The sequence below is a fragment of the Octodon degus genome, unplaced genomic scaffold, assembly GCF_000260255.1.
Source record: "Octodon degus isolate 3935 unplaced genomic scaffold, OctDeg1.0 scaffold00021, whole genome shotgun sequence".
Classification (NCBI taxonomy): Eukaryota; Metazoa; Chordata; class Mammalia; order Rodentia; family Octodontidae; genus Octodon; species Octodon degus.
Window position 1 is genome coordinate 15,208,897 of NW_004524597.1, and position 23,255 is coordinate 15,232,151.

Consider the following 23,255-nt stretch of genomic DNA (forward strand, 5'->3'; position numbering starts at 1 on the left):
TCTCTCTCTCTCTCTCTCTCTCTCTCTCTCTCTCTCTCTCTCTCTCTGTCTCTCTCCCCTCTCCCCCTCCCTCTTTTCTGCTCGGGACTGAACTCAGGACCTTTGCACTGAGCTACATCCTCAGTTCTTTTTTTAAACTTTTGAGACAGGGTCTCTCTGAGTCACTAAATTAAACAGATTGATCTTGAATTAGCAGTCACCTGCCTCCACTTACCAGAGTGCTGGGATTACAGCCCGTGTGCCACTATTCTCAGCTATAGCCATTATTTATAATCATATTTTCAAAGGAATCCATCACCTCCAAAAGGTTAAGTCTCACTGATCCAGGGCATGATTTTTAATTTTATTTATTTATTTATTTGGCCCATTCAGCCACTCTGAGGGCAGGGCTGGCATGGCATGTGGTGCTGAGGATGAACTGCAGTCCCCTGTGCCTGCCTAAGCTTGCCTCAGCAGGCACTTTAGATTACTGAGATATCGTGCCAGCCCCGTATTTCTTTATTTTTATAATGTATTTGGTATAGGGTCTCACTATGCAGCTCGGACTCATAGTGATCCTCCTGTTTTCAGCCTCCCCATTACTGGAATTATAGGCGTGTGTCATCATGCCTGCACTTGGTGGCCGGCTCAGTGTGCCTGGGGGTGGGGTCAGTGCAGCATGTGGTGCCGGGTATTGAACCCTGGCCCCTGCACTTGCCTAAGCAGGTGCTTAATCTGCTGAGCTATCTCACTGGCCCGTGACTTTTTTTGTATATTTTTTTGCAAACAGAGAAATTGAGTCTCAGAGTTGTTGCATAATTTTCCTCAGATGATGCAGCCAACCTGCTTGGAATGGAACCAAGGACTTGCCTAGCTGAGGGGCTGGGAGAGTGAGATAAGGGATGCAGGCGAAAGGCTTCCCTGGGGCTCAGCTAGCCATCGTCAGAACTCAGCTTGGACCAACGGGCACACCAGGCTGAGGCCCTTCCTGCGTGTCCACCTCCCTCATTGCTGGGTTAGAGCTGGACCTGCACGCATCTGTTCATCCAGGAGCTGACAGTCACTCACACCATGTCCTCTCCTGGACACCTGCTCTTCCTTCCTGTGAGCTCCAGGTCTCACCCAGTCCCAGCTCCTCCTCCCCGGGCACCCAGCTCACAAGCCATGGACACACCTTTGCCTCCTCCCTTCCCTTCATCCCCAGCTGCTCCACTCGCAAATCCAGTCAGACATTTTGCCTTCAAAGTAGATGCAGAGTCCAAGCCTCTTCGCCCTCCTTCTCTGCCTGCCTGCTTCCCAAGACCCTCCTGCCTGGCACTCACTTCTTGCGGCCCCCTCGCCCACCTTCTCTTCCCTCTGATTAGCACCTAGAAGCCAGAGAGGCATTAAAAACACAGGGGTCACGCTGCACCCCACCCGAGACTGTCCTCGGACTCCCCCTCCACTCTGAATTAAAAGTTGATGCCTGTCATTGCCAGCAAGCCCACCATGCTTGCAGTCCTCATTTCTCTCTGGCACATGAACCCTTTTGTGCCATGCACACACTCACCACAGGGCCTTTGCTCCTGCTCCAATGTCTTCCTGGAATTTTCCTGCCCCGTATGTACACATGACTCTGCTTCTCCTTCTTCAGAGGGCTTTCCACGACCATCTGTGGGCACTTGGCACCTGTGTTCAATGCCTCTCTTCTCATTAAGGCACTTATGTCCAGCTTAGGTATTACACACTCAGTCCCTGCTGTCTCTCATCCCCAGTAGGGCAGGAGGTCTGTTTTCCTCACTGTTGAATCCTCGGCACCTAGATTAGTTCATGGGACATAGTAGATACTTACTAAATACTTGTTGGATGGATGGATGAATTCATGGATGGATGGACGGACTGATGAGTGAGTGAGTGGACAAATGGATGGATAGACAGATAGGTGGGTAGATGGACCATATTGTTATATTTTGCTTGCCTGTCTTTCTCACAGAACTCTAAACTCCTCAAAAAAAAAAAGGGAGTGTGTTGTATTTACCACTAGACTCTGGGGGCAGAGGGTAGGGGATGACTTTGGGCTGGGCATGTAAAAGTTGAATGAATGCATGATAAATTTTATAAATGAGGACATGGAAACCAGGCGTGGGGACTTAGCTTGCCATAGCAAGTCCTAGCAGCCACCTCCAGCCTCCCCACCCCCAGGTCTCCTGAGCTTCTTCTGGGGCTGACTTGTCTCCTCTGCCTCCATTCATTCCCTGGTCAGAGTTTTGGGAGACCTGACCATGCCATGCCCTAACTCTGGGCAGCCCTGGGAAGCCCCAGGGGTACGTGGACTTTAACCCTTAAATCCCTTGGGACTTACAACTGACATTCAGGAGCCTGAGACCCTACGTTGAAGTCCCAGCTCCTTGGTCACTTTTTGAGCCTCCATTTTGTCACCTATACAATGGGACTGATGAGAACAACACATATTTCACCAGGTGACCACGAGGTTTACATGCAATGAGCCAGTGCAGGCTTTAGAAGGGAGCTGGGTGCCTGTCTAAGAAATATTAGCTGCTATTGAAGGACAAGCATGGTCCAGCCATGGTGGCACATGCCTGGAACCCCAGCCCGCTCTGAGACTGAGGCAGGAGGATCACAAGTTTGAGTCCATCCTGGGATAACTTAGTGACTACTTAAGGAGGCCCTGTGTCAAAATTTTTAAAAAATGAATAAAGGGCTAGGAATGTAGGTCAGTGCAAAGGCCCTGATTTTAGACCCCAGCACTGAAGCCAAAAAAATAAAGAACAAAAGAAGAAAAAGCTGAGTGCCGAGCCCAAGGAGCAAAGTGTTCAATCCATTTCAAGCTTTCCTGGATGGACTCCAGCTAGCTGGAGTCTGGCCGGATGTGGTTTCGGGTTATAATGCCTCATTTAGGTTTCTGGGCACTTGGTCGGTCGGTGTGCTTTTCCCAGGTGACATTGAGCATTATCTGGAGAACAGAATTCTTTTCAAGGTCAGAAACACCCAGAAAGCCACTGGTGCAGCCAGAGAGGTGAAATCACCGGTCTCAGGGGACCCAGCTCCCCCCAGCTTCCTGGCTGGAATTACACCCCTGGGATCCTGCCAACTCATGGGAGAAGCTGATTTTAGGGTGTGTGTGCTGGGGGCGTCCTCCCTTGCCAATACACCAGATCTCACTTGTTGGCAAGCAGCCAGGCATCTCTAGTTCTGAGTAAAAACTTCCAGCAGCAGGGGCCCTGCCTGGGCTTATCTCTGCCCCTCCACTTGCAACATCCACAAATTTTACCCCTTCCATGATGTCACAACAACCTCCACCCCTAGTGTCCAGAGACCTGATGTGTCCCCAGACTCACATACCAGGGAAGGGGAGGTTGAGGCCCCTCTATTGCTTTCTACCACATTCCCTAGCTTGGTGGTTGAGCCCAATCCATCTGAACCCTGGGATTTGTGATCTTCTTGTACACATGGAGAAACTGAGGCCCAGCGCAGTCACTTAACTTGTCCCAGGTCCCACAGCTGGGAAATGGCAGAGTGGCCTGTCATCCTCCAAGCCCAGAATACCTGCCACCCTGAAAGTGCTGCCTGTGTTTCCATGGCCAGAGTGAGGCCCGAGGTCGCCAGCAGCAGCTCTGGGAAGCCATGTTGGTGCCCTGGGCTTGGTTGGCAGCTCACTGCTTCCGAGGCTGAGTGCCCGTGAGAATGCTTGCTCTGCTGGCTTTCCTTCTGGCCATCAGGGACAGAGCGGGCTATTAGCCAAGCTTCAGGCCTCAGCTGAGTCATCCAGACACCTCTGTTATCACTTTTTTTTTTTTTTTTCTGTTATCACTTGAAAAGGACTCAGCTTTAAGCCACCAGCATCCCAGTGTGGTTTGAAAGTGTTTCTCAGTAGTTCATGGGTGGGTTGTTGCCTTGTTTGTTTTTGATCTTTTTTGATTTTACTGTATTTTTTTGGTTGAATTGTTTTTTAGGGGAGGTTTATTTTTTGTTTTTGGTACCCAGGACCAAACCCAGGGCTTCCAGCTTACTAGGCAAGCATTCTACCGCTGAGCCAAATCCCCAGCCTCCATTTTTTTTTTTTTTTTTTTAGGGATTGAATTCAGGACCCTGCACTTGCCAGGCAAGCACTTATTCCACTGAACTATCTCCCCAACCCCCATGGGATGGAAACATAGCTTATACCGATGGTTTTGGGAGGTGAGATTTTGGAATATTATGAGGGTAGATGAAGTCATGAGTGTGGGTCCCCCATGATGCATGAGTGGCCTTACAGGAAGAGGAAGAGGGACCCGAGCTGGCATGCTTGCTCAGTCTCACCAGGTGATCCCTGTGTCAGGCGAGGCCCTTGCCAGGTGCTGAGCAGGGCCTAGTTCTGTGCTTTTGGACTTTGTACCTCCAGAACCACAAGCAGACACACTTCTATCCTGAATAAATTACCCAACCTTGGCTGTTCTATTATAGATTAGGTCAATGCAAAAAAATTGAAATAAAACAAGGACAAGGATAACCCAATCACATATACACATTCTCAGTAGGCTCTTGCTGTGGACTACAAATTCATACTGTGAAATTCTAATGCCCACATGATGATATTGGGAGGTGGGGCCTTTGGGGTCTGCCTGTAGGGAACCCCAACAAAGACAGATAGAACAGGTGTACCTACAGCAACATGAACCAATCCTAAAAGCGTGATGCCTAGTACCCACACTAGGAAGCAGGGTGCAATACACAAAACAATGCCATTCATATCAGTGAAAAATGCATGTATGTACAGTAAACCAGTTTTGCAAGAGTACCCCAAACACATTGCACATCAATTACAGTGGTGCATGCCTGTAATCTCAGTTACTCGGAAGGTTGAGACAGGAGGATCACAGGTTTGAGAGTGACTCTACCTCAAAAAAAAGAAGAAAGAAAGAAAGAAAGAAAGAAAGAAAGAAAGAAAGAAAGAAAGAAAGAATTGGCAAAGGTCCAGGGTTCAATCACCAGGGCTTCAGAAATAAAAACCAATGTTATACATCAAAAAATAATAATGGTTACTGACTAGGAGAAGTTAGCTAGTGGGCAGGGTGGCTGCTGGAAACCAGCATGTGTGTGTGTGGCGGGGGGTAGAAGCAGGCTTTTTTGCAAAGAGGAGGGCTTCTGGGCAGAGAATGAATGAATGGTGAATGAATGAATGAAATACGAGGGGTCTTGCACAGACCCCTGATGATGCTGTGCTGTGCAGGAGGAGAAGGAGGAGGAGGAGGAGGAGGAGGAGGAGGAGGAGGAGGAGGAGGAGGAGGAGGAGGAGGAGGAGGAGGAGGAAGAGGAGGAGGCATCCAAGAGTGTGAACAGTTTCTTGGGCTTGGAAGTTCTTCTTCCAGAATATGTGAGACCCCCGCCTTGCTGTAGCTGTTGGCTCCTTCCTGGCATTGCCAGGCAGATGGGGGCTGGCCCTGGCTGGGGGCATCTTGTTCCACCTTCTCCACCACTAATCTTGCCCTTGGCCCCCAGGTCCTGGCACTCATGGTGGGCGGCGTGTGGGCAGCCCTGGGGCTCTCCTTGACTGGCCTCTTGGCCCTCAGCCTCATCTCCCCTGCCTGGCTCCAGACGTCCACCTTTTCCTTCGGTGTCCTCACCTACTGCTCCTGGCCTCCAGGTGACAGTTGGAACCAGAGCTGCACGACCTTCTGGTCCCTGGAGGATATGCCTGATGCTACCTGGAGGGTGAGAGCTGTGCCCTTCAGGCCACTGGCCCTCAGGGACAGAGATGCCGGCTCCCTAGGGTGGGACTTGGGGGTCCTTTCCTGCTCTTCGGTGCCCCGGTGCCTATGGACGAGCCCTTAGTCTCCTTAGACCCAAGCACATGGCTTTGGAAACACCTGCAGAACTTTGCAAATGCCAAGTTCAAGCTCCACCCAGACTCCTGGCTCTGCAGATGTGGGTGGGGCCTGACTATGTGTATTTTAACTATCAGCCAGTGATTCCACAAGGCAGCAGGCAAACCTTGTAGTAACTTTGTAGGAATTCAGAGAAAGCATCTCTTCTTCCAGACACCACACTGCCACCTGCTGGAAAATCCCTGTAATCGACGTGCAAATCTATGATTCCCTCCCTGACCACCTGAAAGCGCGTGTAGGTTTGAAAATGAAAGCTAAGGTGTTAAAACGGCCTTACAATGCAAAACTAACAATAGGGGGGATCAACAGTGGGGTGTAGTCCAGCACCTCTGAGGAGGATTAGACAGCTTTTCAAAGCCCATCACAAAGGTGATGTCACCGCACCACCAGCTGTTCTCCTGGTGCTGGGGACACTTAGCGGTTATCTAGTGAAGGTGCGCACAGTACCCAGACATCTGGATCTTTATTTTGGCTCTAGCGTTTAATTAGCTGTATGTCTGGAGGCAAACGACTGCAACTGGGGGTGCTACCGAACTCCGCCGGGCAGTGGGCACAGGCAGGAACACTCCCCCCACCTCCCCTCCTCCTGTCCCCAGCAGGTCTCCGCTTCCATGCTCCTGGGAGGCTGGCTCCTGTTGGCCTCCAGCGCAGTCCTCCTCCTGTCCTGGGCCTTCGGCCCCAGAGGGCTGTGTCCAAGGAGGGGCAGCGGCCTAGCGCCGGGGATGCAGGCGGCAGCGGGTAAGTGCTCTGGACACATCCGCTGAGTGGATGAGTGGATGAACAGATGAATGAAGGTGTGAACAGAGTCGGGGCCCCCTCATCACATCTCAGAGATAAACCTAGGACCGCAGAGTATCCAGAAGTTGGGGGAAGGGACATGGCATCTGCACTACTTGTCTGTACCCCTCAGTTGCTGGTCCATCCACCTTTGTGCCGTCTTTACCAGACCATCCTACACAGTCGGGTCAGTTGTACACTGCACAAGCACACCCGGCCAAGAGCCACAAGAATGCTGACAGCAAACCCCTTCGCGCAAGGCTGCCCCTGCTGAGGAGGGCCGCCCTTCTCTAATTTACCAAGGGCCTCAGCAGGCACCAGCCCAAGCCAGGACTGTAACCCCATGCCATGAATTCTGCACCACCGCTCACCTCTAACCCTCTCTGAGTTGTGTCCCCCCTCCCCCGGCATCTGTGTGCCTCCCACCGGACAAACAGGTCCTGCGGAAATGAAATCAGATCGCTGGGCCAACCAGCTTCCCCACCCTGAGGGGTTCTACAGCAGAGTGAAATCCACACTCCTTACCCTGGCCTCTGAGGCGCCCTGACTCAGCCCCATCCTCAGCAGCCTCTCTCAGACCTTTTCCAGGCTGGCCCACCCTGGCTACACCAGCTGGCTATCTCAGCGGCAGTTCCTTCCTGCAGATCCCTATGCCCACTCCCCTCCGCTGAAAGGCTCTGCCTCCATGAGGGCTGTCCGCCGGGGGAAAAGAGGGTTGTCTGTCCGAGCTTCCCTCCTTCACCTGCCCTCCTTGCCTCACAGGCACCCATTCACTCCCCGAGAGAGCACCTTGGCTCCTCCTCCATCCCCTCACCTTTCCCCACACACCAGGCCAGCTGGGGGCCGGTGGTGGGTGGTGGCAGGGACATGGATGTCTGTGCCATAGCTGCAGCACCCAGCTCAGCGCTACACAGATGCCCCCAGATATTTGTTCAATCGCTGGATGAAGATGCAGTCCTTGTCCTGGGCTGGCTCCCAGCATCGGGGCAGGGGCCAGTGCGGCATCCCTTTGTTACAATACATCTTAGTCTGCTTTGCCTTACTATAGTGAAACAGCTGAGGCTGGATAGGAAGAAGAGAGGTCTGTTTAACTCGTGGCTCTGGGTAGGAGAAGTGTCTGGTGTTTTGTTCTGTGGTCCTGGCAATTGAACCCAGCCTTCCTGCTGAGTTATATTCCCAGACATCTCATATATAGAATTTTTTCTTTTTAATTTTGAGACAGGGTTGCCCTAAGTTGCTGAATTCCTCAGCAATTGCCTAGTTGACAGCTTGAACTTGTAAGCCTCCTGCCTTGGCCTCCGAAGAATTCTGGGATCATGCGCACAGGCCCCCACATCCCTCTGGTGAAGCCTTGGGCGCGCAGAGCCTCAGGCCAGTGCAGGGCAACACACGGCGAGGGACAAGCGAGTGCGTGCAAACTGTATCTGCCCATCTCTTGCTCCTCTTACAAAGCCGCCAGGGTTCGCTGTAGGGCCCTGGCCTTAGGACCTTGTCTACCCAGTGTCCTCCGGCTCTCTCAGGACCTCGTTCTGGGGATCAGGTGTCAGTGCCTGGGCCCCTGGGACCACATTCAGCCACAGGACAGCGCACTGGATATTTGCGCTTACAGGGGTGACTACAGGACCCCATGTGCCAGGCATTGAGGCACATTTCTTGGAGGGGGCACCACTCCAGGCAGCTCTAGCAGAAAACACTGCAGCACTGGGACCTTCAGGGGCAGAGGTGGAGGGCAGAGTGCCTGGCATGGAGGTGGCGGCAGGTGGCCTGTGTGACCGGGGCTCTGCAGTGGGAGTGCCCAGAGGCAGGGGTGGAGGCTTTTCTTTAGTATCACTGGTGGCCAGCACAGCACCCTCAACTGGTGGAGTTTTATTTTTCAGGCTTGGAAGTTGAACCGAGGAACGCTCTGCCACTGAGATACACTCCCAGTGCTTCTTGTGCTTTTGGCTTGTCATTTTTTGTGTATCTGCCATACCTGTACTTTGTTTTGCCTGGTATGGGGGTGTTCGCCTTTAGTCTCAACTCTCTGGGAGGCTGGGGCAGGAAGATTAAACGTCTGAAGAGTGGGCAACTTAGTGACTTAACTGAAACCCTGTTGCAAAGTAAAAAATGTAGCTTGGCTGGTGAGATGGCTCAGTGGTCTAAAGCACCTACTTAGAACAAGCTAAGCAAAGCACAGAGACCGCAGTTCAATCCCCCAGCACCACATGCCAGCCAGCCCTGCCCCCTGGTGGGCTGAGCTGGCCACACACACACACACATACACACACACAGAGTTTCTGTGAATGACAACATGGGAATATTTTAACAAATCTTTAACATGATAAATTACATGTAAATAAATTTGCCTGAACAATTTTAAGGGTACCATCCAGGGGTGTCCAATGTATTCATGTAGGACACCCCTGGATGGTACCCTTAAATGCATGTGACCATCATCACTATCTACAGAACTCGTTTCACTTGTAACCCTGAACCTCTGTAGACTGGACACAGCGACTCCCAATCCCTCTCTCCCCTTCGCCCCTGGCAACCACCATTTCTGCTGTCACGGTGGATCTGACAATTCTACTTCCAGTGAGTGGAGTCAAATAACATTTGTGTGCTCTGGCCACCAGCCTATGTCAGTGAGCATAACGTCTTCAAGGTTCAGCCAGGTTCCGACATGGGTCAGAATTTCCTTATGTTCCCAAAGCTGTCTACAGATCCCAAAACAACATGCTACATATGATAAATATAGACACTTCGGCCAATTTGAAAATAATAAAACTATCCCATTGAATGTCTGCACTGTATTTTTCTTCTCTAGTCATCTGTTGATGGACTTCTGGGTTGCTTCCATATTTTAGCTACTGTAGTACATGCTGGTTGGTCATGGGTGAGCCTGGTCTTAATTCCTTGGGGATAAATTCTTTGGTTTATCTTTTGAGGAACTTTCTACAGCAGAGGTACCATTTTATATAACAACTAACTGCACCAGTGCTCCGATCTCTTCCCATCCTCGCCAGCGGTTTGTTGCTGTTGCTGGCAGCAGCCACCCATCCGGTAGATGAGGATGCTCCATTGTCATTTGGATTTCCATTTCTCTAGTGACCAGACATGTACCTCTTATCAATGTTTTCTTCTTCTTAATACTGGAGTTTGAACCCAAGGTTTCTACACCCACTGAGCTGCACCTCTAGGCCTAAAAACTTTTTTGTTTTGAGAGAGGGCCACTCCTAGTTACTCAATTACGCAGGCCGGGCTTAAACTTGCAATCCTCCTGGTTCAGCCTCCCAGAGCTCTGGGATTACAGATGTGTGCCACCATACCTGGCTGCCTCTAACAGTTTTTTGTTGTTGTTTTGGTTTTTTTGAGACAGGGTCCTACTATGTAGTTTAGGCTAGACTTGAACAAACTATTTTTTTTTTTAACTCACTGTGGAGCCCAGGCTGGTCTCAAGCTTATGGTGATCCTTCTTCGTCTAACAGTTTGTAGAAGTTGTTGGTTTTTTTTTTTTTTTTAGACAGGATTTCACTATGTAGTTGAGGCTGGCCTTGAACTCACTATACTATTTTATTTTGTTTTAAAACTTACTGTGGTGCCCAGGCTGACCTCAAACTTACAGTGATCCATCTGCCTTAGTCCCTGGAGTGCTGGGACTATAGGCATGTGCCACCGTGCCTGGCTATCTAACAGTTCTGATGAGTGAATGCATGGGTGCATAGGTGAGCTGGTGAGCGCATGAGTGTGAGGGTGAGTAAATTCATTGAATGATGGCTATAATACTGGATGGACAGATGGTTGGGTGCATGGATGCATAGAGAAAGTGGATAGACTGCGGTATGGTTGATGGGGGACAGGGATGGATGCGTGGGTGGGAGGAGACGGCTTAAGTGTGCAGATGGATAGAGCGATAGATGGGTCAGTGGATAGTTGGTAGAGCAATGAAAATAACAAGTTAGGGGCCAGCCAAATAGCTCGGCGGATTAAAGTGCCTGCATGCAGGCACAGGGGACAGGGGTTTGATCCCCAGGCCTGCTGTGCCGGGTCTGCCCCCAGGGCACACTGAGATGGCAACTGAGACTGGGCATGGTGATGAGTACCTGTAATCCCAGCTCTTGGGAGGCTGTAAACAAGCGGATCACTATGAGTCTGATCTAGTAGTGAGACCCTGAACACTCTGTAGACCCTCCCCTAAAATACAAAAAAAAGAAAATAAAAAAGAAAACAAGCTGATAAGGATGTGGCTGCTACATGAATGAATGTGCAGGAGAGTGGCCAGCAGCGTGGCTGAGTCCTGGGATGAGATCAGCCCGGCGCCCCTTGGCTACACACTGACTTCTCTCTTTGTCCCCAGCCATCATCACTACTGTCGGCCTTCTGGTTTTCCCAGTTAGCCTGGCCTCCCCATTTGCCAAAGAAGCCTGCAAGAGCTCCTCCGTGTACCACAGAGGTCAGTGCCAGCTTGGCTGGGGCTATGTGACTGCCATCCTCCATACCATCCTGGCTGGCCTCCTGTCTCTCATTGGGTGGCCCCGCATGACCAAGGTCCAGGGGAGAGCCATATTCTTCTCCAGTGACACCGAGAGAATCATCCTCATGCCGGAAACCATCAAATAAAAACCTCCCAGGAAGAAAGAACTAAAAGAGCCCGTTCTGAAGAAACTGTTGTAGGTAGATGCATCAGGAAAGATCGGAGCCATGGAAGCCCTTCTTCCCCCACTGCTTGGAATATGTGCTTAGTGCCAAAGAGTTTCACCTTGCCTCTTTCTACACCCAAACCTGGCTTGAGCACACCTCCCTTGGAAATAGTTAAAATTATCTCTAACAGTCTGTCCCTTTGGAGGGAACAGTTACATGTGGCTGTCAAAACAACAGTTTTAGCTATCAGCTGCGGCTATCAAACACCTGCAACTATCAAAACAATAATGAAAAGCCTGCACTGCTGGCTAATTATTCTAATTAGATAAACCATTGGCCTAGGGACTGTCTTAAAAACTATCTTTGCTTTTGCAGGTGTAACAGGCTTTATTCCTTCTGATTATTATTACATGACATCTCTGCTCATTGAGCTATAACAAGTTCAGACTAGTGTATTTATAGTTATAAGCCTAAAAACTATAAAAAGGTTATTGCAATTCACCTTGTCCAAATACATCTGAGTGTACTCTGGTCTATTACCAATTGTCTTATGTGTGCCTGTCTATCTGTTCAATTTGTGACTGGTTGCAAAATCTACAGCTGTTTTGTTTGAGATTAACAATTTTTTCACTTTTTCTTCTTTTTGCCTTTTTGGATTTTTAAAATATTTATGCCTACGATTTCAATTGGCTTATAGATAAGAGTCATTATAGTTAAGGACATGCTTCCATCCAAATTGCCAGCTGGTCAAAATGATGTCAAGAATGGTGTTACAGCTGGGTGTGCTGGTGCCCACCTTTAATCTCAGCACTTGGGAGACTGAGGCAGGAGGAGTTCCATGAGTCTGAAGCTAAATTGGGCTACACAGCTTGTTTAAGGCCAGCCTGAACTATAGAGAAAGATCCTTTCTCAAAAAAAAAAAAAAGAAAAGAAAAGAAAAAAGAAAAAGGAATGGTTTTACAAATGCAATGCATATACAATAACTTGAGAGTCTTTCATTGGTCAAGAATAATAAGTTAATTGTTATGCTCTTGTTCTCTTATGTCACTTGAAAAAATTTGTTAAGATAATTAAATGGAGGCTCCTAGAGTTGGGGAAACTCCTGGACTGGATACCTTTTGGCAAATAAAGGAGAAAGGAGTAGCTGCCTGGAAATACTTATTTCAGTCTTTGTTCATTAATGGGACCCCAATAATTTCCATAGACTTATGGGAGACACACCCCAATAAACATTAAAAGATGCTCTTAGTACAAAACTAAGAGACAAAAGTTTCTGTATAGTCGCTGTGACACTCATTATTGCTAATCTCATGGTATACTAAATGTGCTCATGTCTTCTAAGATGTAAAAGTAGGATTTTCAGGGTGATAACCTTTCCTTTCAGACTCAGATGTCTGATTTTGTCTTCTACTCCAGCTATTTGCATTAAGAGGCACATACAAAGCCAGCACGAGGTCACCAGTCATGTGATAATCTTTTTTAAAGCCTGGTGATGTGTATGTTATATACATATCGCTATACTTAGAGATGCTCAGGCCATGGAAGGACCAGACCATATCACAAGCTTGCTCAATGATATCCTATTAAAGGATAACAAATTAGGTGAGAGCTTCTTTGTGTGCTAGATAGAGATGATCGACTAAAAAGGCTATTTTATACTGCAATGTGTTTCAAAGACGATTGTCATGTTGGAATATTATGTGTGGCTCTGGTTCTCAAATTGTTTCTATAAAACTGTAATTGTTGTCTGGTAACATTCATGCATGGTGGTGCATGCTTGTAATCGTAATACTCAGGAGGCTGAGGCAGGAGGATCTCTGAGTTTGGGGCCAACCTGGGTTACATAGTGAGTTCAAGGCTAGCCTGAACTGCATACAGAGACCTAATGTCAAAAATAAAAAATAAAAAACAGATAAAAATTCTGTAGGGATTCAACTTCTTCTTTTTATTTATTTTTTTTTTTTTTTGTATTTTTAGGGAAGGTCTACAGGTGTTCAGGGTCTCACTACTAGATCAGTCTCATAGTGATCTGCCTGTTTACAGCCTCCTAAGAGCTGGGATTACAGGCGTGCCCCACCACGCCCAGTCTCAGCTGCCATCTCTGAGTGTCCTGGGGGAGGGGTCAGCAAGGCAGGCCCAGGGATTGAATCCCCGGCCCCTGTGCCTGTTGACTTTTACTTTTAAAATGAGATATTAGTACTCAGTAAACCAAACAGCATAAATAAATAAAAGTAATGTGCAGCTGAATGATCAGATGGATTTAACTTCTAAAACAACTATAATTGGTGAGAAATAAAATTATTCTGGCTGTACTTTGTATTTCAAAGTGCTTGATATGAAGACTAGATTATAATAGTTTTAAGCTTGCTGCTCCCTCTACAGTACTTTTTTTTTTTTTTTTTTTTTGTATTTTAGGAAAGGGCCTAGAGGGTGTTCAGGGTCTCACCACTAGAACCCACTCGTTGTGATCTGCCTGTTTACAGCCTCCCAAGAGCTAGGATTACAGGCGTGTGCCACCATGCCCAGTCTCAATTGACCTCTCAGTGTGCCCTGGGGGCAGGGCCAGCATGGCAGACCTGGGGATCAAACCCCTGGCCTCTGCCCCTGCTTGCAGGCATTTTAATCCTCTGGGCTATTTGGCTGGCCCTCCCTTTACAATATTGATGCAACTAGTTTTCTCTCCTTGGTGTTCAACATCTGAAGTTTGGAGACCGGAACTAGAAAGGTAATTAGACTGAGAGGGCAGCAATATTTTGGCCCAGGCCCTCTAAGATCAGTGAGGGCCCAGGGCATGAGGAAATTTTTTCTACAAATCCTACAACTTTGGTAAAACATTCAACCTCCTGAGCAGGGATATTGTTGGACCTCAGAGGACAGAAATCAACAAATGTACAGTGTGCCACAAGAGGGTCACCACAGGGGGAAAAGTCTCTTTCATAGAAAGCGACATAGTCAAGCAAGATTGTGATGGACTAAATTCTGACTGTCACCCTGGCAGCTGACAGTCACAGAGGAGCTGAGAGGCGCAGTGCGTGGTTCCAAAAAGTGATGCCTGTGGAGACTTACCTGACCCTGTTAGACAGCCAGAGGTTAATTTTGACAAATGCAGGTCTTGCTTTAACATGATCTTAAATACTCAGCAAAGTATAATCAAAAGATAAATAAAAATAATGCCACAGTGGGCCAGGGATATAGCTCAGAGGCACAGTGCCTGCCTGGTAAGCACATGGTCCTGAGTTCAATTCCTAGTATCAAAAATTAATACCAATAACATAATAATAAAATCTAGGTTTAAAAGGGGGTACAAACACTTACCTCTACTGACAGTTCTAAGGGACAGCTAGTTATAATTGCTATTCCAACGCTTTACTTTTATTTATTTATTTTTATGTACTTAGTACAGGGTCTACAGGGTGTCACTACACAGATTGGACTTGTAGTGATCCTTCCTGTTTTTCAGCCTCCCAAACACTGTCCAACCCTTTATTTTTAAAAATTTATTTATTTATTTATTTATTTTTTTAAGCTTTGGATTTTTTTTTTTTTTTTTTTTTTTTGTGGTAACAGGGATCAAACTCAGGACCTTGGGCTTGCCAGGGAAGCACTTATTCCACTGAGCTATCTCTCCCAGGCCCCCCAACCCTTTAAAAACAGTGTCTGATGTGGCTTCTTCCCCAGTCTGCCTTTCCACTTTATTTACTCATGATTTGGTCACATCTGCTTTACTTTCTTGGAAAATTTGTTTATCCTTGTCTAGGGGCAGCCAAACTCCAAGTGATCATGCAGGTGGAACACAATTCTAACTGCCAAAGTGCAACATGACTTCTTGCCAAGGGCCATTACACTAACTCTCTGGAGAAGGCACCCAACTGTGGCCTCCCCTACGCTGAGCCTTCTCGCTCAAGGCAGCTAGATGAAAACTATGCCCCTTCTCCCCTGATTGCAGTTAGGGGTCCCTCTTCAGTGACGGGAATATTGTAGACAGGTAAATCAAGCAGAGCTGTCATAAGTAGTCAGACAGGGCTGGGGCCTTCGAGGGCGTCAATGGACACAATAAGAGCATATTTGAAGAAGGTTACAGTCACAACAGTCAGATTGACCTAATTCCTGAAGGGATAAATGGAAGCCTGAGTTTATTGGTATCACTTTTTGAGATTTTTTAAAATATAAAATAAACCATTATCTCATTAGGGGTGGTCCATTCTCGCCCACTCACTAAGGCTAAGACTAAGGCTAAAAGGACTAAATTCTGACTAGTAAGACTAGCCGTAAAGACAAGACTAAGACTATAGATTATTGGCCAAGGTTGATGATGTCATCCACATGCCCCTGTTACTATTGGATCAATATTAGTCAGGCGGCTATACTCATAATCTTATTGGTTGATTATAATCTGACCCATGTTGGACCCACCCCTCATGACTTTGGTCTATAAAACTTTTTTAGTGAAGTGGTGTCACTGGCAACCCCTTTGGGACCCATACTATTTCTAAGAAGCTATTCTTATTCCCCAATAAAAATGTCCTCCTTTAAAAAAAATAATAAAAGAACCCACTCTATAGTTATATGAAATCACCACATACTCAAGTTCAAATTCCAGCTTTGCTGTTTCCTTGCTGTCTGGACTCAGGCAAAGTTCACCTCTGTTTCCATTTATTCTTCTATAAAATGGAGACAGAAATAATGCCTACCTCATACAGTTGTTATGAGAATTACCTTTAGTCTTTATAGATAGAGCACTGTGTGCCATGTCTGCTCAAAGAGTTCAATAAGTGCTAGCCACTGTTATAATTTCTGTCTCAGGGGACTGTGCTGAGAAGGAAATGTACTTGTGGAAACTTCCAGGGCGGTTGTGAGTACACGGTTCACCCAAACACTAAAATTTGTCATGGGTGTATGTACGCTTGTCCTCTCTTCCTTGCCTTCTTATGATTCTCCCGTCTTGGAGAATTTCAGCATTTTTCTTTTCCCTGTTGGATAGTTAGTGAGTGCTTATTCTGTACAAGGCTGTGTGCTCTGTTGGGGCAGAGGGTGGGAGAGGTGAGGACGAGTCTTTCCCTCTACCGTCTGTCTGATGTCTCTGTTCAGCCTCTCTTGCCACCCACTCTGTCCTTGTTTGGGGCCTCCATCCTCTACAGACTGTGCTGGATGTTGGGAGGATGCTGTCTATCATGACCCACTACTGTTTCCAGAAGCAGTGCCTTCATCTTCCCCTGGGAAATGATCCTCGGATAATCTCTAGCTACCCTGGGTTTTAGGATTGACAGATGATCCCCTCTGCCAATCAAACTGTCACAGTGGTTGGCTCTGAGAGGGACATGGGACCTGGGAGAGCCGGCATGGGGGATCACAGAAGCAGGAGGCAGAGGGAGGTGGAGGATTCACCTGAACATCTGGGCCCATGCCCACCATGCTCACGTAGAAGTCACAGGTAGCCCTAGGCACGCATCCCCTGAGCTTGGCTGCCTGGAGGAAAAAGTGAACTTCTTTCCTTCCTGCTTTGGCATAGAGAAATCCCAGGGAAGGAGTCTGATTGTCCAGCACTGGGTCATGAGCCCATGGTAGGGAGGAAGATGTCCGCTATCTCACTCAGAAAGTGATAGTAGGGAGGATGCTGTACTAGCACGGGAAAGGTGGCGAGCGCGAAACACATGTGTTGACTGTGTCTTAGAGCTACTGGGGATTATACCCGCAGCCTTCACGCCAAGCTTCATTCCCAGCCCATTTATTTATGTGCTGAGACAGATGTGTTGCTGAGGCACTAAATTGCTCAGGCTGGGCTCCAGTTTACCATCCTTGTGCCTCAGCCTCCCGGAGTGCTGGGATTACAGATGCCAGCTTTCTCAGAGGGTCAGCTCTCTTTAAGCAATGCTTTGTTACAGTCCTTTTCTCAGAGGTGGAAATTGAGCTTCCGAGAAGTCAAGTCACTTCCCAAGGCCACACAGCTGCTTGGTAGCAGAGCTCTGACTGGAACCGTATCTGTCAGGTGGCGGCAACGCTGGAAGTTGCTCCCTCCATCCTCACCCTCCCAGATTATATTGATATAACTCTTCTGGCCTCAGATGTGTACCCCCAAAACACCTGTACATGGCCCCCAGGAGCAATTCTATCATAGCACAAAGATCACAGAGAAATTACCATACTTGGACTGTGCTTATCTGCCTTTGCTGTACTGGGGATTGAACCCAAAGCCTGAATTTTGATTTTTTACATTTTTTTTCTCTAAGTTGCCCAGACTGGGCTCAAACTTGCAATCCTCCTGCCTCAGCCTCCCAGAGTAAAGGAATTACAGGTGTGTGTCATGATACCTGGTTTTTGAGGGCTTTTGTATAAAGTAAGAAAAAACCTGGGCAGCTGCCACATAGTTCAGTGGCCTGGAGACCCATGAGGCATTCCCAGTGGCACAAGAAGCTCTTCAGTGCAAATCAGCCTCTCACAGGAAGACCCTGAATGTCAGGTATAAAGAGCAGCAAGCAAGTGCCACCAGGGAGGAGCCCAGACCCAGACCACAGCTCAGCTGCTCACACCTGGGATGCACCTTCTCACTCTGACCAACCTCACCACACTGTGTCCTTAATCTTCCCTCTAAGTGGATTCAGCAATACCACAGGGAGAGGTTCTCTGGCCCTTTCAGAGGCTTGATTTGGCAATAGATTGAGGAGTCTTTCTGGAGTTTTCTCTCCATCAAAACAAGAGATGCTCATTATTTGCAAGGAGCTTTGGACCTACAGAGGCTGCAAATTGGGCTCACAGACCTGGAAAAAGCAAAGTCAAGAAGAGCTCAGAGTCACCTTGGGCCTCACCCTGATGAGATGGAAAATCCCGGGAGCTGGTGGCCACTCCAGTCATTTGTGCTCTGTCCGGAATGCCTTAGCAGGAGTAGGCAAGTGGACCCTCCTGCAGGGCCAACCTGTGTTCCTGTAGTCTCTATACATTCTGGGTGTGCTAAGTGGCTTTAAAGCCAAAAGGAGAGACCTGCTGCCCTCTGACTCAGCAGAGTCCGATGTGAACTGAACAGTCAGGGTGGACATCGCTGATGCCAAGCAAGTCTGTTGTGCAGGTTCAGGATCTCCATCACGTAGTCCAGGGGCTCAGAGATCCCACCCTGCAGCCACATCCTCCTGCCCTGCAAAGGCTCGCCTGAGGGAGTTGATGTGGAACAAAGGAAGCCAGTCCACAGCTGAGGAACCATTTCTAGTGATGCTTGGGGCAAAGCATTCCCAGGAAAGAGGGAGGCCTGCGAATCTGTAGTGTCCCAGTTCACAGAGGAGAACGCTAAGGCTCAGACAGGCGAGGGCACTTGTCCAAGGTCACACAGCCGTAAGTACCAGATGTGGGATCCTAAATCACTGCTGTCCAGAATGCAGACAGAGATGGACAAGTGAGAAAAATCATTCGCGTTTCAACTCTCCTTTAAGTGCTTGCATAAGGAAGGCTCATTTGGTGCTAGTGACTTCAATCCTCTCAGGTCCTTACTGTATTTTTTGACTGCTCCAGTTTGAAGCTTAAGTGTCCCCAAAAGGCCTGTGTTAAGGTCTTGGTCTCCATCAGGGCTCTGTGGGAAGTGGTGGAAACTATTTTTGGCATTGTACTGGAGATTGAACCCAGAGCTTTTGGGTGCTACACCCACTCCTGTTAAAAACGTGTGTGTGTGTGTGTGTGTGTGTGTGTGTGTGTGTGTGTGATGTAACTAGTCCAGGGTCTGCAGGTTCTCACTACACAGACTGGACTCGTAGTGATTCTCCTGTTTCAGCCTTCCTAGCACAGGTGCAGGCCACCACACCCAGTCTCAATAGCCCTCTCAGCGTGCCCCAGGGGTGGGGCCAGCACAGCATGCCAGGGATCAAATCTCTGGCCCCTGTGAATGCCTAAGAAAGCACTTTAATCCGCTGAGCTATCTGGCTGGCCATAAAAAGTGTTTTAAAAATATTTTGAGATAGGTTCTTGTTAGATTACTAAATTACTCACTCTAGATTTGGAATTTGTAATCCTCCTGCCTCAGCCTCCCGGGGTGCTGGGATTATAGGTGAGCACTATTATGTCCAGCTGTGGTCATGAAAACCTGAGTGGGTGGGGCCTGAGGGAAGAGTTCAGGTCATTGGGGTGCACCCTTGGGGGGGGGGAGTGGGACCCCAGTCCCTTCCTCTTCTCTTTCTCTTCCCAGCCCTGAGGTGAGCGCCTTTCTCCATTACTAGTTCCTCCACGATGAACCACTCTCCTGTGCGGGTCCACCCTAATGACAGACTGGAAGCTCTAAAACTTCCTGCCCAGATCTTACAGTTTACATCTAGATGCCTCACAAAGCTTTGCATGCTCATAGGTAGGGCTTTTGGGAGGTGGCCCTAGTGATCGCCCCTCCTGACGAATGGGACGCTGGGCGTGCACCTGGCTGGAGGAGGTGGGTCACTGGGGCTATCTCCTTCCCATCCTTTGTTTACTCTGCTGCTTTCCCGCTGCTGTCCCAAGTGGCTTTCCCCAGCCTGTCCCTCTGCCTAGAACCTCTGCCTTGGAGCCAGCTGACTATGAACTGAAACCTCTACAAACTGTGAGCCAAAATACACCTTCCCTCCTTTCTCTTGTGGGTGTCAAACAAAGAAACCTTTTCTTTCTATAAGCAAATTATCTCAGGTATTTGTTACAGGAACAGAAAGCTGACATATTAGCAAAGCAAGGAGTAGGTTTCTGGGTTTGATCTTTCATTAAGAAAAATAATTTTAATAAAGCATTCATATTTATTTTTAAAATTTTTATGCAGATGACTGACTTTCTATGTTTGAGGCTAGAAAATGATTTTTATATCATCTGTGGTTTTGAAACAGGTTCTCTAGTGCAGGCTCAGGCTGGCCTTGAATTTGCTTATGCAGCACAGGTTGGTTTTGAATTTACAGTGCTCCTCGTGCCTCAGCCTCCCAACTGCTGGAATTACAGGCATGTGCCACCAAACCCAGCTAACAGTGAAATGATTTTTAAAAATCTGTTAAGGATATAGTACCATGGGGAGTGCAAAAATAGGGTGAAAAAATGCAGAGATGGCTGGGGCCTGACCTTGGGCTGTCATAAAACCTGGCACCATAAAAACTGGGCCATGGATATAAACTGTACTAAACCTAAGAGTTCCTGGCTAAGAACAGGAACTGATGCTACTCCTTCCTACCTTCCCTAAGGCAACCTCTCCTCTCTCCCTCTGGATCTACCAGGCCCTCAGGACTGGGGAGGAGAGGGCGTTGGAAGGAAGAGGAAGCAAGCTGGCACAGCATGGCAGGAAGATTAGGCCCCAAACTGTCTGCACAAGGAGTACTTCCCCAGGGCCCCTAACCTCCTCCCCAGCCACAGGGAACATTCTAGGTGCAAAGAAAATGGGATTATGGTTTCAAGGTGGAAGGGGAGGAAGGCAAGAGGCCCTGGCACTGCAGTCTTGGTCTCCAGAGAGAGCACAACTGGAGCAGGAAATGTGGGCACAGCCACGACCCCCACACCTTCTGCTACAGGACAAAAAGTGGGAGTGGGAGAGAGAGCAGCAGGAGGAGGGGTCCATGAAGAAGGGAAGGGAGAAGAAAAAGGTCAGGAGGGAGAGGAGAGGGGAGCAGGATGGGAAGATGTGGCCACAGGTGCACATGCGCAGGAACAGCGCTGCTCACCGAGTCAGGGCACCATGCCTTGCGAGCCAGCACTCGCCTTTCCACATTTCTGGTGTTCAGACCATGTGTGTGCTTTCAGAGGCCAGCATGGCCACTTAGGATACATCATTAGTAGTCCAGCTGGGCAGCCTGGTGAGCTCCAGTCTCAAAATTTTAAGAAGGGTTGATGTGAAGCTCAGTGGTAGAGCACGCACTTAACATGCAAGCCCCTGGGTTAAATCCCAATGCTGGGTCCAGTGGCCCCTCTCTTATTTTTTCACTGTGAATTTGTATTTTAGTGTAACAGTAGCCGGTTGTGTGTTTTAGTGTCTTTCTCTCAGGGACACAGGAAGAAAGCTATGTTTACCGACTTGGTGTGTGCATTCATGCAAAAGCAACAATATGGGATTTTTACCTACATTATACTTCAGTACTTTGTATGTTTACTTGAGCATCACAGAGGCTTCAATAGGCTCACAACACTCCAGGATTTATTAAAAATTTTTTTCTTTTCACTTTTAGGGTAGAAGTAGACCAATTCAGGCAGGCATGGTGGCACATGCCTGTAATCCCATCACACAAGAGGCCAAGGTAAGATTACTGTGAGTTTGAGGCCAGCCTGCACTACATGGTGAGACTTTGCCTCAAAAACAAGCCAAAACAAAAAAAAATACATCGCCCAATTCAGTACAATGGCACATGAAGAACCAGATTTGCAAGTTTTGGAGGTCAAAAGTAAACCATCAGATTACTCACGCATGAATGAAGAGGATCCTTTATGGTAAATACATGCTTTCATAACAGACGAGTGGGGTGGGTGGCGACGGTGATGACTTTGATACTGGCCATGTGTGCAAATGCTCCTGTGACAGTGAAATGGAGAAAGAACCAACTGACACAGACACATGGAATGCAGTCCTCCTTGATTCAGAAGACGAAAACAGAAATGTGAGTACACGGTGAAGTAGTTGCAATGTTGCAAAATAGCCACCAACCAAATAGAACAATCTAGCATTCGAACAAGGTCCATAGATGCAGTGAGGGTCTTGGCAGAGGTGAAACATCTTACATGGAAGGCCAGCACTGCCATTCAATGCTGGAGACTGTCACAGATAAAATGCTACAAGGTGCTCTGAAATCTACAAAATGCAAGTAAAATGTTCTGTGTGCACCAGTAGCCACATTAAAAAATTGCATTATGATACCTCATTAGCTTAACTTGAAGTCTGCTGTACTTAGCAGGGATTTATAATGGTAAGCACAGGAATGTAAAACACTTATGGAAAAGCTATGCATCAAAATGGCATAAAAGTTTGTGCCCTTATAGATATGAAGACTCACTGGGCTTTAAATTTAGACATTTAACCTGGAACTCAACTATCGGTCCCTATTCATACAGTAACAAACTGATGTTGTGAACAGACTTGTTGCTCCCATCTCCCAAACTAATTGGAATGTGACATCTGACCACAATTTACTGATTTCCAGTTGATGTTACATTTGGTAACAGACACAAGTTGACCAGTGCAGGCACTGTACACAGGAGCAAAACAGAAATTCCAAAAGAAACACTGTAATTTCAAAACAGAAAATTGTACAGTACAATCTTTAGATGTTAGAAAGATACCTCGCTGACCTTGTATGCTTCAAAGAAAAACAAACTGGTACTGCTGATGTCAACATTTCACCATGACGGGCATCCTGACAGGGAAGCCTGGACAAAATGGAAGCCTGTGATGCAAACTTTCTACAACGAAACCAAAGGTGGAGTAGATGTTTTTGATGAGTTATACAGCAACTGATATCACTTGAAACACAAAGCACTGACCAATGGTTGTGTTTTACTTGATCCTGTGTGGGATAGTTTGATAGTCTACAAAGAAAATAACAAGCATAAAGTATCACTGAGAAATTTTCTTTGAGGATTGGGACTGGAGCTCCTAAATCATTTATAGCACAAGAAAACCAAAACATTTCTGCCCAGGAACTATGCAAAAATCTGTGCAGCGCACTAGTGCGCTAACAGGTGAATAGACAGGTACAGCATCACAAAGACCTACTACACCAAGAGGAGCACAAAATGGTGACAACTGTACCCTCTAAGAAAAGACAGGAAAACAAAACATGTGTGATCAGTATAAATGATATTCGTGTGTGGAACGTACAGTTGTGATGTGTGGACTGTCTTAGGTGTGACGGTTGAGGCAAAGATTTCTGTGCTAGATTTTTGTTTCTGTTTATAGTTCACAAGGGCTTTTACTTTTGATGTCGTCTGTTAGGTTTTGGAAGCAAGTAAACAGCTAAGGTGAAAATATTGGTGTCTATGGGGCCGGGGAGATGGCTCAGTGGAATAAGCACTTCTTTGGCAAGCACAAGGGTCTGAGTTCAATCCCCGGTT

The 23,255-nt window shown here is 47.6% G+C and overlaps 1 protein-coding gene across 4 annotated transcripts in view; it reads left to right on the forward strand.

The window, feature by feature from the left end:
* Tmem211 (transmembrane protein 211) overlaps positions 1 to 12,151 on the forward strand; it is a 12,465-nt gene extending 314 nt beyond the window's left edge. The window contains exons 1-4 of one of the 4 annotated variants that reach the window (XM_023711679.1): positions 5,575 to 5,670; positions 5,997 to 6,078; positions 6,443 to 6,581; positions 10,957 to 12,151. In XM_023711679.1, coding sequence (XP_023567447.1) covers positions 5,657 to 5,670; positions 5,997 to 6,078; positions 6,443 to 6,581; positions 10,957 to 11,219 — 498 coding nt within the window. In that variant the 5' untranslated portion in view covers positions 5,575 to 5,656 and the 3' untranslated portion in view covers positions 11,220 to 12,151. Of the gene's footprint in view, positions 1 to 5,457; positions 5,671 to 5,996; positions 6,079 to 6,442; positions 6,582 to 10,956 lie in introns of those variants that run through there. The other 3 variants (XM_004628167.2, XM_023711680.1, XM_023711681.1) reach the window with 3 other exon arrangements.
* Positions 12,152 to 23,255: the final 11,104 nt, after the last annotated feature.